General features: G+C 50.7%; 1 protein-coding gene across 2 annotated transcripts; it reads left to right on the top strand.

The window, feature by feature from the left end:
- The first annotated feature begins 7455 nt into the window (after window positions 1-7455).
- Window positions 7456-16550, top strand: DNAJB5 (DnaJ heat shock protein family (Hsp40) member B5). Of its 2 annotated transcripts, XM_004372305.2 has the most exons (5): window positions 7484-7652; window positions 8483-8639; window positions 10963-11207; window positions 14353-14954; window positions 15126-15404. In XM_004372305.2, the coding sequence occupies exons 1-5, from the start codon at window positions 7484-7486 to the stop codon at window positions 15357-15359; spliced, it is 1407 nt and encodes a 468-aa protein (XP_004372362.1). In that variant the 3' UTR covers window positions 15360-15404. The 2 variants fall into 2 exon arrangements, with proteins under 2 accessions (XP_004372363.1, XP_004372362.1); XM_004372306.1 differs by lacking the exon at window positions 8483-8639 and having other exon boundaries at window positions 7456-7652; window positions 15126-16550.
- Window positions 16551-16939: the final 389 nt, after the last annotated feature.

Raw genomic sequence — 16939 nt, 5'->3', positions numbered from 1 at the left:
ATTCGGCTGCTAACCGAAAAGGTCAGCAGTTTGAATCCACCAGCTGCTCCTTAGAAACCCTATAGGGCAGTTCTACTCTGTCCTATAGGGTTGCCATGAGTCAGAATCAACTTGACGGCAACAGGTTTGGTTTTTTAGTGCTCAGTCATTGTGTGTGAATCACAAAGACCATGGCTAGAAGGGCCATATTAAGTAATTCATTACACCCAGGGCCAATTTTAGACATTTTCTCTTTATGGTTCCTGCTAAGCCACAAAGTAGGGAAGCTAGTTGGCTGTTTTCTCCTGATCTGGGCCCTCCCTGGTCTCAGCATTTCCTCCCCATTTTTCCAAACTGTTTTCATGTGATATGGGAGGGTTGGGAAAACTACGGTGTGGTGAAGTATTTGGAGGACTATTAAGTCCACATTCATCCCTTTCACCTGGTGAGCACAGAGCCCATATCTGTAGGTAAGAAAGCATCTCTAGGCTGTGGATCAGAGGCAGATACTCTACCTCCAAAACCATAGAGACTCCCATATATAAATAATTGCTAACATTTTTTGAGCACTGGCTATGCACTGGGTGGTTCTAAGTGCTTTGCATAAATTAATTCATCTAGTTAATCTTCAAAACAAGCCTATGAGATTTGTATTACAGATGAGGAAAGTGAGGAACAGAGAGGCTGAGTAAGTTTCTCAAAGTCACACAGCCACATAGCTAGGAAGTGGGAGAACAGGTAGTCTGGCTTGAGAGCCCATGTTCTTAACCAGTTTGCTATGCTGCCTGTCAAAATATAGCTCAAAGGGACCCACTACTGTATGGTCTAGCACCTCCCCTCTCCATCCCTGAGGATACACATACACAGGTAACCAGGCCTGTAGCCATGTCACAGAACTTCTTACAACCTGCGCAGCTCTCCTCTTCACTCACAGGGCTCTCATACCTCTCTTCCCTGGAGTTTTCCACACTGAGACCCATCAGGTTTAAGGACACCTTAATGACTGCCCACAGGCACCCTTCTCCTTGTCTCTAGACTCAGTGAAGCTGAGTATTGGGGCAGAAAAATAGGCATAAAGACTGGGCCTCTGAGGAACCTAATGATGAACAAGGCTTCCCCATCCTCAGTCCAGTGATCCTGGCCAGAACTTTAGATGCTCGTAGGACTGCTCCCTCCTACCAACTGCCTCTTGCTCCCAGGGCTGTCTGGAGCCTGGCTCCAGACAAACGTCCATCTATCCTGTCCTCCTTGTTTGACTCAAGTGCACTACTCCCTTTTTATCTCAAAGGGAAACCAAACCCATTGCTGTTGAATCGAATTCCAACTCATAGTGACCCTGTAGGACAGGGTAGAACTGCCCCATAGGGTTTCCAAGACTGTACATCTTTACCGAAACAGACTGCCACGTTTTTCTCCCACAGAGTGGCTAGTGAGTTCAAACCGCTGACCTTTCCGTGAGCAGCCAAGTGCTTAACCCCTACGCCACCAGGGCTCCTCTTAAAGGAAAACAGTGGCTGCTAAATTCGCTAAAGGTGAAGTAATTAGTGTTCTCTTCACCACCGCACACACTGTTCCAGGGTTGCTTGGAGTTTGGCTTTTCTGAACCTCAGTTTCCTCATCTGTAAAATATGGAAAACCATCCCTGTCCTGTCTGCCTCTGGGCCGGTAGTTGAATGAAGACAGAGTTTGGTAAGAGGAAAGAGCTTTAAGGCACTGGGTAAGCAGTAACGATCTCTGGCCGATCTGAAGGCCATGAGTGTATCATCTTCCACCCTCCCGCAAGTCCCTGGCACAGCTGGAGGTACTGCCAGTGGTCTCTGTCCACAGTGCTGAAGTCACAGTCAAGCCTGCTGGGGACCTTCAGTCCCTTTGTCTTTTAAGTAAGCATCCAGTGGAGAGACTTCCAAGCCTAAGGATTGCCATAAAATTTGGAAGGTGTTACTTCCAATTAAAAAAAAAAAAAAAATTCCAAGTACCTTTGTTTTTTTTAAAATAAATACAGCACTCCTTTCAAAAGCATGCCAGTATCACTTGCCATTGGGTCAATTCCAACTCATAGCGACCCCATGTGTGTCAGAGTAGAAGTATGTTCCATAGAGTTTTCAATGACTGATTTTTTGGAAGTAGATCTCCAGGCCTTCCTTCTGAGGCACCTCTGGGTAGACTCAAACTGCCAACCTTTCAGTTAGCAGCTGAGCATGTTAACTGTTTGCACCACCCGAGGACTCATGTCATAGCAGGTAAAAATGGCAAGATGTGTACAAAATCATAGTAGGTACAAATAGGCAAGATGTGATTTACAACTCAGAGAGAAAAGAGCTTGTAGTATTAACTCAATATGGATGAACAGTATGATGTGGCTACCAAAAATTAATTGATGTAATATGAGGCTACATGAAAAGAAGTTCAGAGTCAGAGGAGGGAGGCAAGCCAGCTGGTTTGTACACTGCATGGGCACTGGAAAAAGCTATTCAGAGCCAGGTACCACAAACTGAAACCCATCCATGGAACATGGTCTTAGTGGCTGGAACTGAAACAAAGCAAAGGAGGAGCCAATGAAGTCATGAGGGGTGTTCATCCTGGAGAGGATCAAACTTGAAGGATGCTGATGGCTGATGTCTGGTAGATGGGGAAGATGAGGTCGATATCATCTCAAGGGCAGAGCTAAAACCAAAGGTGGGCACTATGGGGAGGCAGATTTCTGCTCAATTGGACAAAAAGATAACTGGATACCAGGGAAGGCAGTGAAGCTGTATAACCATGTGACAGAAATGCTGGTGGGTGTTGGATACCTTACTAGGTATGCAGTCCTCTCAAGACCTGCGATGCCAGTAAACAGGTAAGCACCTTCTGGTGCACACCTAGCCCTAAGCTTGGCTGAGCTGGAAGGAGATGATCATGACTTGATCCATGACTTTAAGGACACATATGACCCCAGAATTTTGTAATCACTGGGTTGGGAACTTTAATTTCTTTAGTACAACCTCTTAGGTCAACTATAGTGCCTCTAGCGCTGAGTCCTGACCTGAGAGAAAAGATCCAATATCTCAATATGCTTAATACCTGCTTCACAGGTCTGCGAAACCTGATGTTGCACGCCCCCTGCTGGTCATCACTAGCACTGTCCTCTCACCCCAAGGCAAGAAATAACTCTTTTGAAGCTTTATGGTACTAGTTAGAACAGGTTCAGAACATGGAGGAAGAGCCGGAGCAAGTACCCAGGGAGTTAGATCCCTGGTCAGTGCTCAGTGTATAGGATCAGAACTGAATCTGTGGATAAGTTCAAGTATCTGGTATCAGGATTAGATCTCATCCACGTCTTTGAGGGCTGAGGCTAGGTTTAGGGAACTGTCTGGTCCAGGACTATGACCAGGTCAGTATTTCAGTCTGAGGCTAAAATTGAGACTCAGTGTGGGACCAAAGTCTGGGCTCAGGTGTCAGCATGAAGTATGTAGCCAGGTCAGATGCTAAGAATCTGACCACAGGAAGGAATCAATCTGCATCCAGGGTAATGGATCAACGTAGCATTTCCACACCCAGGTGAAACCATCAGCCACTGGAGAACAAAAGCAGGGATGCTGCCCAGGAGAGAGGTATGAGGGATGGGGGACAGAATGGAGGAGTCACTAATTTCTAAGGACCTTCTAACTTTAAAGATGGTAATGGGCAGGCTATGGCCCCCTTTCTCCTCAGAAGGTGGATCCCAGCATTCTGGTTCCAGCTTCTTGCTAAAGCCCCCTACCGTCAACCCTAGTACTACCACATATAAATCATAGGTGAAATTTGGGGATAGGAGAGGACCAAGGGCCAGTCCTACTGATGCAGAGAGCTAGCAGCTGTTGGGGTGGTCTTCTTCTTCCCCCACCCCGAGGATTCTCTTGTTTCTACTGGCAACAGGGCCTGGCAGCCTCCCACACCCAGATCTTAGCAACCATGGGAGCCCCTGGCAACTGCTGCCATGGTGACAAGACAGGGAACTGAGAATAGGCTAGGGGGTGCACTTCCTCTGGAGCTTTCAGGATGTACAAGATAGGGTGCTCCCCCCCCCTCCATACGCAGTCTGGAAGAGAACATGTGCTCCTGTCTGAACACCTCCTCACTAGCACCCACCTCCGCCCCTGCCCATGGGTTCCGGTTCCCTCAGGGTGAGGAAATGAGGGACACCTAGGGTTATGACGTCTCCATGGGAGGGAGGTTGAGCAGGGGTGTTTGGAACTGACATGATCACAGACGCATGCATACACCAACAGACACGGTATCAGCGTGTCAACAGCAACACAGTGCATCCCCTCTTTGTCAAGTAGATACAGGGCTACACATTTAATCACGCATGTATAGTGACACACAAGATCACACATATACAGCAAATAACAAAGAAACAGGCACACAAAAAAAACTGCAAAGATACAATCTCACTCACAAATCACATACAAATATAGTAATACAAATAAGTCACAATCAGACTCACACGCTTAAAGATGCACTCACACACCCAGATATTTGTGAACATATACAGTAATGGCTAACATTTGTTGGGCATTAACTGCATGCCAAGCTCCGAACTAAGTACATTACATTTGTTACCTTAATTAACCCTCACAACAACTCTATGAGATAGATACTGCTGTTGTCTATCACCATTTTACTAAGAAGGAAACGAGGCATAGATGTTGCAAGTAACCTTGCAAGGTCGACAATCTAACTCTAGGGTCCGCATTCTTACCCTCCTTGCTGCGCTGTGCACCCTGGTTCCTCACACACACCCCTGATGCCCTGGACAATGGGACAGGGGAGAGCAATAATGAACTAGCCAGACAACGGAGCCCATACCACCAACTGAGGGCATAGCCCTGCCTGCCCCCTCAAAGGGCCAAGCCTACACTTTAGCATCTGCGGGGGCCAGGTAAGGGCTGGTGACTAAACTCTCTGTCTCTGTGTTGGCACAGGCAGGACTGGAGGAGGCAAAAGAGAAGAACTGGAATAGGAAGAATCAGAGCCACCTACAGCACAGGCCCCCATGAGTCTGGAGGTGGGGGAGAGAGATCTGAGTGGCCAGCACCAGTCTGGGCCCCCAAGTGTGTCCCCCTTATCCTACCTTGCCCATCTCCATTTGGAACTACTCCATTCCCTCATCACCCCACCTCCTCTCCCTTCCTCATTCCTCCTCACCCCATCTTCCCTCTCTTCTATTCTGTTTCCCACCCTATCTGCCCTCCCCTCCTCGCCCTCCACTCCATCTCCCCTTCTCATCTTCTATTCCATCTCCTTTCCTTTCCCCTCCTCATCCCCCTCACCCCACCTTCTCTCCATCCTCCTCACCCCAATTCCCTTTCTTTCTTCACACCGCACACCCCTTTACACCTGGGATCGCCATACTGAGTGCTGAAAAGAAGGCAGGTAAGGGAGAACGTGCAGACCTGACCCCAGGACCCCTAGATATCTCCCCTGCGCTGCTCTGTGGCCTAAGGTGCTGACGCTCTCCAAGCCTCAGTTTCCAGCTCTATCCAGTTTGTGTGACCTCACGGCTGTCCTAACTCTGTCTCTGGGATGCAGCAAAAAAGCTAGGTAAGTGAGAGATCCTCCCTTGGCTCTTTCTTTGTCCTCAAACTCCCAGAAGTTCCCTCCCCCTCTTCACCCCTTGATTACCCCCTCCCCACCCCCGCTCCCTCTAGCACAGATGGGCCTGGGAGACAGTGACGTGGGCGCCAGGCACCGTGTCTGCTCAAGCTCAAGCGGCGGCTTCCGCTGGCGGCCGCCTCCGCAGCCCCGCCTGCTCTGAACAGTGGGGACACTGAGACTGAGATTTAATGGGGTGGGGGGGCACTGAGATGAGGGATTCTGAGGGTGTCAGGAAAGGAAATCTTGGGGAGCTAAGAGGAAGGGTTAAAGAGGGGGAGCTAGGATAGGAGAAAGGAGCCCTGTGGCACAGTGGTTAAGCGCTCGGCCGCTAACAGAAATGTTGATGGATTTCGAATTCACTAGCTGCTGTATGGGAGAAAGATGTGCCAGTCTGCTTCCATAAAGATTACAGCCTTGGAAACCCTACAGGGTCGCTATGAGTTGGAATCCATTGACAGCAATGAGTTATCAGTGGGGTTAGAATAGAGAAGATCATGGAGTAAAGATTAAGAATAGGACAAGACATAAGATCATGGGGTCGGGGAGGAACAGAAAGGAGACCATATGGGTCATAGGAGGCAAAATATAGGGATCAATTGAAGGGGACTAAAACGCTCTGTCCTATAGGGTTGCTTGGAAACCCTGGTGGCATAGTGGTTAAGAGCTAGGGCTGCTACCCAAAACGTCGGCAGTTTGAATTCACCAGGTGCTGCTTAGAAACTCTATGCGGGCAGTTCTACTCTGTCCTATAGGGTCACTATGAGTTGGAATCGACTCCACGGCAACGGGTTTGGTTTTGGGTTTTATAGGGTCGCTATGAGTCAGAATCAACTCGTCGGCACACAATGACAATAACAACAAAATACGAGAACTCAAAGAGGAAGCAGGACGAAGGCTTAAACGGAGACTGAAATAGAGGATTGTGGGGGCCTGCTGAGAAAGGGTCGCTTATAGGGGTGGGGAGTTAGGATAACGGGATTACAGAGTGGTTGAGAAGGGGACTCAGAAATGGAATCACGGAGGTGTTGAGCCTGGGGAGAATTACTTAGGTGCTGACAAGGAGAGATCAAAACGGTATTTAAACTCTGACTATCGAGGTCTTTTTTGAGATTCAGTTTGGTCATGTCAGGTCAATGAGAATCAAAAAAAAAAAAAAACCCGAACCCATTGAGTCGATCCCGACTTATAATGAGCCTGTAAGGACAGAGTAGAACGGTCTACAGTCTCCAAGTAGCGCTTCCTGGACTCGAACCGCCGACCTTTTAGCTAGTACCCGTAGTACTTAACCACTGCGCCACCTGGGTTTTCCCACAAGAAGCAACGTAAAGCTAAATCAGGTCAGGTTGAGCTCTACGGAAGACAGGTAAGGAGTGACGTTTTGACACTGGTCCAGGGACTACACCTCCCAGAGTGCACTATTCTCTCTCTCCTTCAACCTACTAAAGAAGAAAGGAAAGAGTGCCCACAGTCACGGCCAAATGGTGGGCATAGTTTTCCTTTAAGGCTGCCTTTGACGTTGCACAAGTTCCAGAAGGTTCTCCCGGGATTCGAGCGATGGCCAGTACGTCCCACTTTCTCAAACCGGAGATTGGACTAATATAGTTGCCCCAGGCTGGGTCTGAGCCTTACAGACGAACCAATAAAATCAAAGGGCGTGCGAAGGTGCCGCCCTCTGTTCCTTTCACCAATGACAAGACAAGATGATGAAGAGGTGTGATTGATTGATCCCAGAGTGCACCAATCAGACTCACACCAATCACTGCCAGGAATGTGTGCGCGTGTGGCCGGTTGACAGGGGCGGAATATGGGCGGCTATCACCGAGCCACTCGTTAAAAGCTATCCAATCACAGCAGAGGCTGAGCTGAGTGGCGGGCAGACTGCGCAATGGCTGGCAAGGAGGCGGAGCCGTGGGGGCGGGTTCCCCGTCCCGCTGTCGGCGGCCGGCGGGCAGGCAACTCGTGTCCTGAGTGGAGACAGCGGAGCCGGAGCCGGAGCCCGGGGAGGCGGCAGCGGCTGTCTGACCGACCGCGGCGGTGCCCGCAGCTCCTCACCGGTGAGAGTGCCGAGCCAGGACTCGGGAGTCCCGGGAGAGGGGGCATCGCGAAGGCAGGGGTCCTGGTGTCAGGGGGATTGGGACACTGAGGGCCCAAAGGCTCTTCTGCCGTGGGGGTGCGGGGACTTGGGGTCTGCTAAGGTACTGGATGTCCGCGACCTGGGCTTGGCTCCCACAGGGAGCAGCCAGTGTCTGAGCAGGGCTGGGGTTGGGGTGGGGGCCGGGTGGGGAGGGTCGGATTGGGTTCTGCCGGGCGGAGGCGTTTCTAAGCCGGCCCGGCCAGCCAGCGCCGGTGACATCACCGACTACCCTCCCCCGCCTAGCCCCCTCCCCTCTCCTTCTTCCCTTCTCTCCTCACCCGCGCCTTTTGTCCTGACCAAGCTCTGCTCTCCCCCGCCCCGCCCCTCCCTGCCCCTCTGCGAGGGAAGAGACTCCCCGTCATTGATTTGATTGAGTAGGTTCTTGGAATTGGGGTTGGATCCTCCCCTGAGAGAGGAGCTCACTGCCTCTCAGGCCCTCACTGACAATCACACCTGTCACAGGTACACACGCTGCCACTCACAAGCACACGCTCGCACTGCCATCCTCACTGTCACACTACCATACAGTCACTCACAATCAGCCAGACATTGCTGCACCTGAGAGCAGGTGCTATCCCTTCACTCCACACCTGGGGATCAAGTCCCACTCCTGCTGTACCAGACAGCCCTTGCTGGGCAAATGTCTCTGAGAATCTGAGGAGGTGGCTTCCAGAGCTGCAGCATCCCAAGCAGGCTCCAGTGGAGCCGCCAGAGGTGAGGGGCTTGGCTGGGCATGTTTAAAGTGCACAGTGCTCTCCTGCCCACCCCCACTCCAGGAGGCCCGAGGAGCTTTCCGGAGCTTCCCAAACTTCTGGGGAGAAGACTTCTTAGCCAGCTTGATGTTTAAAATTCAGCTGGAGCCCTTAAAACTTCGAGCGTGGACGCTGAATGGGTTTGTAAAGTTTCGGTAAGTCCTTCCGTAGAAGGGCACTCATACCCATACCAAGTCAAATTTTCCCATCAGCCATCCCCCATTGCCTACCTGCTCCCTCCATCTCATCTCCATTTCATTCCCATTACATGCGAGAACCCCCCTTCTTCCTCAGCCTTCATCTCTTCATATCTCAAACCCTTCAGGCATCCATTTTCCACAAACATCTCCCGTATTTTAAACTTTCTGTCTCTCCCTTTTAACAGTGTCAGAACCCATTTTTCACTTCAGTCATTTCCATGTCATTCCTCATCCCCCTCTATCAGTACCTCATTTTCTCTATCAATTGTCTTGCCTCCCTATACCCTTGCCATTTCTCCCCATTTTTCATTCCTGCTTCTCCATTAACATTCTCTTCATTTTTCACCATCAAAGGCAGTGCCATGCCATGGGGCTTTTTGGTCATTCCAACACATGGCTTGTGGGTAAGGGGAGGGAAGAAAGGAGGAGAGGAGAAGGAAGAAAAAGAGGCAGTTCCTGAGACCTTGCTCTTTGTGTATGGAGACAAGAGAATTATGCACTCTAGAGCAGCTAGCAGGTGGGTGCCAGAGAGGAAGTTGGCCAGGTGAAGAGGTAATGCAGGGACAACAAGAGAAGGGTTGGTAGAGTGGAGTGCCCATTGCCTAGAAGCTGCTAGAGTTCTCTGGGGCGCCCCTTAGTATGCTAGGGTTCCTTCCCAGTGCCAGGGGAAAGAGTGTAGGCTGAGACAGAGATGGCAGACCACCACCACTACCACCCCCATTTTCTCTCAGACAGCTTTTACTGCTGCTTCCGAAAATGGCTGCCCTCCCCCAGATGCTCTTTCTTCTCTGCCTCCCCCAGCCCCAGCCTTCCCCACCAGGCATGACATACTGGTGGGGGGAATGGGGGAGTACCCGCCTTTATGGAGCCTTCTCTTTGTCAGAGTGAGGTGACTCCCAGAACCATGAGTCAACTCAGCCACCTGCAGCAGGCCTTGTGGGGGCAGGAACTAGGGCCATTGTCCCTGCCTACCTGGAGCCTCCCCCTTTCCCAGTTATAGCCCTGACTCCTGCCAGGGCACCCCCATACCCTCACTGATGTGAAGCAGTCAGAGGCAAAAACACAGGACTCAGCTGTGGCTGCCAGCCCAGGACATTGCTAGAAAGACTCTGGTTCTCCCGGCTTTGGCAGGAGTTGGCCAAATGCCAAAAAGCTGAAGAATGGCTTCTGGCCATTCCCCAAAATAGCTCCAGCTAGAGTAAAGTCCCCTTCCCTTCATATTCATCACCAACACATGGGTGGGGGGATATAATTCTGGAAGTATTAGAGCCCTATATTTCTCCCTCACATACCAAATGCCCTTGTACCTAGCCTGGAAGGGACCATCAAAGAAGTGTGGGTCTGGCACTAAGCCAGATCCCGAACCACTGGGGGCAGGTGAGAGGGAGGGACTGGTAGGGAAGATATTAAGGAAATCGTGGTTAATGCCCAATTGTCTCCTAACAACAAGGGTTAAAAAAGGCCTTACCCAAGATGCTTTTGTTCACCAACACGGGTGCTTAGGCAGCATGGACATGTCTTCACACACAGTTCTGTGTGTAGACATTGGGAGATGAGTAAAGGGAACTACTGCCCTGGTTAGGGGAAGGACAGTGTTACCCCCCTATTAATGAGGGTGTTAGAAGCAGCAATTTCCGAAGGCTGAGTCATCCTCTGATCTGAGTCACATGTGAGGGGTGGGTTGGGGGCAGGGAGGCCTGGGGTCTCCAGTGGAAGAAAAGGACTCCAGGCACCCACACCCTGACTCAGCCTGGCTGAGTCCTGGCTGAGCCAGGACAGCTGGCTGAATCCTCAGGTCTGTCCCCAGTCCTGAGCCACTGCCCCAGCTGCCCTCAGCCTGGGCACCATGCCTGAGGCATGGCATAGGAGACCATCATGCTCAAGTGACCTCACCCAGTACACTGATATTCACCAGCTTCTGTGTGTGTCTGTCAGTCCATGGTTGCTGCCTCACTCAGCAGGGCCTCTCAGGGTCTTCAGTCTGGCCCAAGGACCTGGGCCTTAGCCTAGACCCAAGAAATAGGTCACAACCTCCAGCTTCTTGCTGGGAAAACCCAGGAGGTAAGGAAGGAATCATAGAATCCTAGAATGTCAGAGCTGGAAGAGATCATCTAGTCCAAACTTTTCATTTTACAGATGGGGGACAGAGGCCCAAGGAACAGGTGTGACCTGCTGAAGGTCACACAGTAAGTCATTTAGGGATTGCAGGATCATCAGGAGCACGACTGAGGCAGAAGGGAACAGAAGCCATCAGGGATTGGCCCTGGGTTTCTTTCAGAAACAAGGAGACCAGTGCTGGTCCAGTGGCTGTGATGGGAAAGGATTATTATAAGATTCTTGGAATCCCTTCGGGGGCCAATGAGGATGAGATCAAGAAAGCCTATCGGAAGATGGCCTTGAAGTACCACCCAGACAAGAACAAAGAGCCCAACGCTGAGGAGAAGTTCAAGGAGATTGCAGAGGCCTATGATGTGCTGAGTGACCCTAAGAAACGGGGCCTGTATGACCAATATGGGGAGGAAGGTAAGAGGGCAGTGCTCCAGCCTGATGTTGGATGCCTGTCCTTGTCTGGGGCCCTGGGTGAACCAGTTCTCATATTAAGGAACTGGAGGCTGAGGAGGGGGTGAGGGAGGCAGGTGTTCCAGCAGTGACACCCAGAAGAGAGAAGAGACCACCCACTACCAAGTCTTAACACATTTCTCCCCGTGTCTCTCTGCCCCTCTCCCTCCTCAAGTTCAGGCCTTGGAGAGGTCTGAAGATTTGGAGCTAGAGCTAGAGGCCTTCCCCCTTCTTTCCCTCCCAGCCTTATTAGTCCTGCCTGAAATCCCTGCTGCTCCATTGGCTGAGGAGGAAGGTTGGGGAGAGGGAATGTGTGGCTCTCAAAGGACAGAGCATTTACATCCATCAGCATAAAAGTTTGGCCCTTAAGAAGCCTGGGAATTAACCACTGGAGCTCTGAGCTAGACAGATAGTTGCCTCCCTCCCTCCCCGCTTTAGGCCAGCAGAACTGAGGTGAAGCTTTGCCTCCCAGAGGAAGCGGCAAGGATCCAAGGGTGGAAAGGAAACTGCTGCTGGCATCTTACCCCTCCCTGGGGTAGCTGGTGGCCACGCACAGGGCAGCAGGAAAGGTCCAAATAAAGCCTCTGAGAGGGTGGCCCCTCCCAGCACATCCCACGGGCATGATGTAGCTGCTAATTCTGGGCCTGCCCCTCAGGGCCGCCTGCCACCCGCCAGCCACAGGCACCTGTCAGGCTATATTAAGAGACATTGTCACAGCTGAGGACTCTCCTTCCTGAGAGGAACTGTCCTTCCTCCGTAACAGCATCTACCTTTCTTTAACATTCTCCTCCTCCCCCTCACCTTCCTCAAAATTAAATGGGTTTAATATGTAGTGTTCCTAATACAAAGTAGGTGCTGAAAAGAATGTTCTTTTTTCTCCCCCTTCCTCATTTTTGTTTCTCTACTCCTATCGTCTGTGCACCCCAGTCTTCTCAACCCCTACTTCTTATTCTCCATGCTACTAGTTCCTTCCATTTTTCCCTGCTCACGTCTTAGACTTGCCAACTCCCAGATTCACTAGGCATCTGTTAGAATTTCCAGTATTCTCACAGCTAAGAAATTTTTCTCTTTGGAATGGAGGGATGGAAGAGGGAGGCAGTGAAGACACCGTGCCACCATGTGACCTGTCTAGGAATTGCACTCATTCCTCCCCTGGGCCTCACCTTTGTTTAGGAAGAAAGTGGGAGCTGGGAGAACTGCCCAGAAACTTCACCCCTCCTGTATGACCAAGCCTAAGTGAAGGGCAAAGCACAGATTCTGATGCAGACCTCCATACCAGGAGGCCCCTGAGGATGCAGCACAGCCTTAAAGGGACCTTCAGGGCCTGGGGAGGAAGAAGCAGCCTTGCCTCCTCCCCAACAGCCAGTCAGATCAGTTGTGAACACAGACTCTGTGAGCAGCTCTGGCTGAGGACAAACTGTTCCGAGCTTGAAAAGGGGGCGGTAGTGTTAGAAGAGGAATCCCTACAGAGAGAAATTACCCCCTCCTGTCATTGTCAGTATAACCTCCCTCTCTCACTGAGCTCTGCCACACTTCCTGAACTTGCATGATAATCAGCCCCTTCCCAGGGCTACCCACAGAAGGAATAGACCCTGGGTCTTGGGGGAGGGCTGAGAAGGCATCTGCCACAAGTTCCTGAACTGCCTGCCACTTGGCCTCTAATGAAGCTCAAAGCTGCCCTAGGGGTCCTTGGAAACCAAAAAACCAAAACCTGTTGCTGTTGAGTAGATTCTGACTCATAGTGACCCTACAGGACACAGTAGAACTGCCCCATAGGCTTTTCAAGGAATGGCTGGTGGATTCAAACTGCCGACCTTTTGGTTAGCAGCTGAGCTCTTAACCACTGCACCACCGGGGCTCCATGGTCCTTGGAAGTAAGAGGCTAATTAGGCTCAGGCTTCCAAGGCCAACTGAAGTTCTCTTAAAGAGACGAACTCCTTCCCCTAGCCTGGGTCCCACCTCTAAGCCTACATATTCAGTTCTCAGTGTTAATGCCATCCCGTATTTCCTCCCATACTCCCCATCACCTCTGCCACCCTCCCTCCTACACTCCCATGAGGACTGCATCCAGGAATCTGAACCCTTTGGAGAGGACCTGAGAGAATAACTGGGCTCTGAGGTCACCACCCTCAATGTGTCAGCCCATGTGTACATTTCGGTTGCTCTGATATTAGGTATGGAGTGTAGGACTTGGTGTTGTATAACTCCAGGGAGCCCCATTCCCACTGTATTCTATGTCTGCACAATGTGTGAATGGTGCCCCTGGAGTCCTGCATCTTTGTGAGCCCTGAGTGTAGGAACAAAGCATTTGAAAACTCTTTCTAGAGAAATAGCTTCTCATCTCCATTATTCAGCTAACGAGCTTTCCTGCTGTTTTGGGCCCTTCTAATTTCTCATTTGGGCAGAAGTCAGGGAAAAAGGAAACACTACTAGAAGCAGAATAAGAATGGGCTTCCCTTCTGGCCTGTGTCCTTACCGCATTTGGGACAGGTCACCTACTAGCCCCTGGTGTGCTCAAATCCTATGTGATTGTCTCTTGCCCTGTGTGTCTCTTAGAGATAAGCAAAGGTTTGGGAGCCAGGTATGACTTGTAATTTGATTCCAGCCCAGCCACTCAATACTCTGTGAGAAGTCTTCGAGCGATGGGTACATGGAAAAGATTACAGAACTGGAGGTCACATCCTCTAAGTCCTCTAGTCCTGGCTTTTCTGCCTATTGGGTAACTCAGTCTCTTTGAACCTCAAAATGTGCATTATTATTAAATATATAATTAAGAGCAGAAATTAATCCTGCCAGAGGCTTTGCTTCCTCTATTAGCCTGACCCCTCTGGGGAATTAAAGGTTGCTTCTCTAGGAGCTGTGGTGGCACAGTGGTTAAGAGCTCAGCCACTAACCAAAAGGTTGGCAGTTCAAATCCACCAGCTGCTCCTTGGAAACCCTATGGGGCAGTTCTACTCTGTCCTATAGGGTTGCTGAGTCGGAATCGACTCAACGGCAACGGGTGTTTGGGTTTCTCTAGGCTTACAGACTGGGAGCTAGAGGGCATGGTGAAGAGACTGGGGTGGATCCAGGACGAGCCATACTGCCCCTAACTTCTCCTCCCCTCTAGGCCTGAAGACCGGCGGTGGTACGTCAGGTGGCTCCAGTGGCTCCTTTCACTACACCTTTCATGGGGACCCCCATGCCACCTTTGCTTCCTTCTTTGGTGGCTCCAACCCCTTCGATATCTTCTTTGCCAGCAGCCGCTCCACTCGGCCTTTCAGTGGCTTTGACCCTGATGACATGGATGTGGATGAAGATGAGGACCCATTTGGTGCCTTTGGCCGCTTTGGCTTCAATGGGCTGAGCAGGGGTCCAAGGCGAGCCCCAGAACCACTGTACCCTCGGCGCAAGGTGCAGGACCCACCTGTGGTACATGAGCTACGGGTGTCCCTGGAGGAGATCTACCACGGCTCCACCAAGCGCATGAAGATCACAAGGCGGCGCCTCAACCCTGATGGGCGAACTGTGCGCACAGAGGACAAGATCTTGCATATTGTCATCAAGCGTGGCTGGAAGGAAGGCACCAAGATCACCTTCCCCAAAGAGGGTGATGCCACACCTGACAATATCCCTGCCGACATCGTCTTTGTGCTCAAAGACAAACCCCATGCACACTTCCGTCGAGATGGCACCAATGTGCTCTACAGTGCCCTGATCAGCCTCAAAGAGGTGGGTCCTGTGGCAGTGTGTGTGTGCGTGCGTGTGTGTGCGTGTGCGTGCGCGTTGGGGGAGATGTTCCCATTCCTTTCCATCAGCGGGTCATTCTTTCCCAAGTCAGTCTTTTTCCGTCTTTCCCACTCTACTCCCACCTTTTCCTCACTCTGCCTCATTTTTCCCCAGGCACTATGTGGCTGCACCGTGAACATTCCCACCATTGATGGCCGAGTGATTCCTTTGCCCTGCAATGATGTCATCAAACCAGGCACCGTGAAGAGACTCCGTGGGGAGGGGCTTCCCTTCCCTAAGGTGCCCACCCAGAGGGGAGACCTCATTGTTGAGTTCAAAGTTCGCTTCCCAGACAGATTAACACCACAGACAAGACAAATCCTTAAGCAGCATCTACCCTGTTCCTAGGCTCTGCCCTGCCAGCCCAGAGTCTACCAGAGCAATACCGCCTATTATCCCTACTCAATGTGCACCCAGCTCAATGTCCACTGGACACTGGCAACTTTTTCTAAACGCAAAAAAAGCCTACTGGTTTTCAGGAAAATGTTCCTGTCCCTGATCCCCTTAAAGCTGGGCTGCCTTGGGGGAGTGGGGGGAGTGGGGAGAGCTGGCCCAGACCAAGGGTCAATTTTCATGTCACTAGCTTTGAATCCAGTTCCCACTCCAGTGGCTGGAGAGTAACCTGAGTGCTACTTGAAGTTAGAGATTCCTTGTCCATGCCTGTAAATAGCATGTCCTCCTCCCTCTGTCAGATACCTTGCTGATACCTTTCCTCTCTCTTCTCTTTGGCCTCCTCCTGTTGAGGGAAGAAGAGAATAGAAAGGATACTACTTTACCACCCCTACCTGAGGACCACAGTGTCCAACACTTGGAGAACCAAGGTTACCACATCTATATTCACGCACATGAACCACTCACCGAGAGCTGTCTGCATCTCTCTGAGGTTGAGATAGGAAGGAAGATCACAAGGCAGTACCCCGGGAACAGGGCCATTGAGCACGAGACACTTTTTATTTGGGGCAGGGAAGTGAACAAGGCCATCAGCAGCCTCCCAAAAGCTCCCCTGCCTACACACCATAGAGTAGGAAGTTCTGTCCTCCCTACTGCTCTTAGCGTGTGCAAGGGTAGCGTGAGAGGAAAGGGCTGCCTGCTGTTTTAAGGCTAAGAGATAATGAGCAGTGTCCATCTCCCAGCCTTCATCAGGAAGAGAAAGGGCTTTGGGGGCAGGTGGCAGCTATTCTCCACCAAGAGATTCAGGGTCACAGGTTTCTCCCCACACCTCTGAACTCAGGGCCTAGCCACCCTCAAACTTCCAAATCCCACTTTTGTGATATGTGAAGCTACTTATTTCTTACCCATCTCAGAGGCTGTGTGGGAAATTTCCAGCCCTTTTATGCCTGTGTAACCCCACCCCATCCCCACAGTTGTATAAAGGTCAAACAGTGAAGGAGCTGGGAGAAAGACTGGTTCAGCCAGGTCCTGGGATGGGGTCTTTAGATTTTCTCACTTTGACAAGCCCTTGAATGTTTTTATAGTAGTTTTTTTGTATTTTTTTGTAATGACAGTATTATGGAAAAAAAATAAAGTATTTTAAAAATAGGACATCTGAGCAGGAGCAATGAGCCTGGGATGGGGGTGGGTGTGCAGTGCCACTGTCAACCTCCTCCAGGCCCCTGATCACCTTTGAAAAGCCCAAGCAGACCCTGAGTAAGAGCTGAAGCTGACTCTTCCCTTTCTCTAAGCCCAGACTCCTGGGATTCCCTAAACATATACCCTAAACACAGCACAGATGGAAGACAGCATTTGGCTATTAGAAGAACAAATATATTTGAAAAGAATAAGTATCCTTAGTTATGAGAAACAGAGGTCATCTTCCTCAAAGGATGTGCTAGCACAAGAACTGATAGATTTTCTCTACAGGGACTGAAATTTTCCCTTCAGAGAAATTTCCTTCTAAGAGTGGATGAAGGAGGGCTTTCTGGATGACT

The sequence above is a fragment of the Trichechus manatus genome, unplaced genomic scaffold (genome assembly GCF_000243295.1).
Source record: "Trichechus manatus latirostris isolate Lorelei unplaced genomic scaffold, TriManLat1.0 scaffold00016, whole genome shotgun sequence".
Classification (NCBI taxonomy): Eukaryota; Metazoa; Chordata; class Mammalia; order Sirenia; family Trichechidae; genus Trichechus; species Trichechus manatus.
Note: the sequence above shows the minus strand (reverse complement) of the source record. Positions and strands in the feature narration are given on the sequence as shown.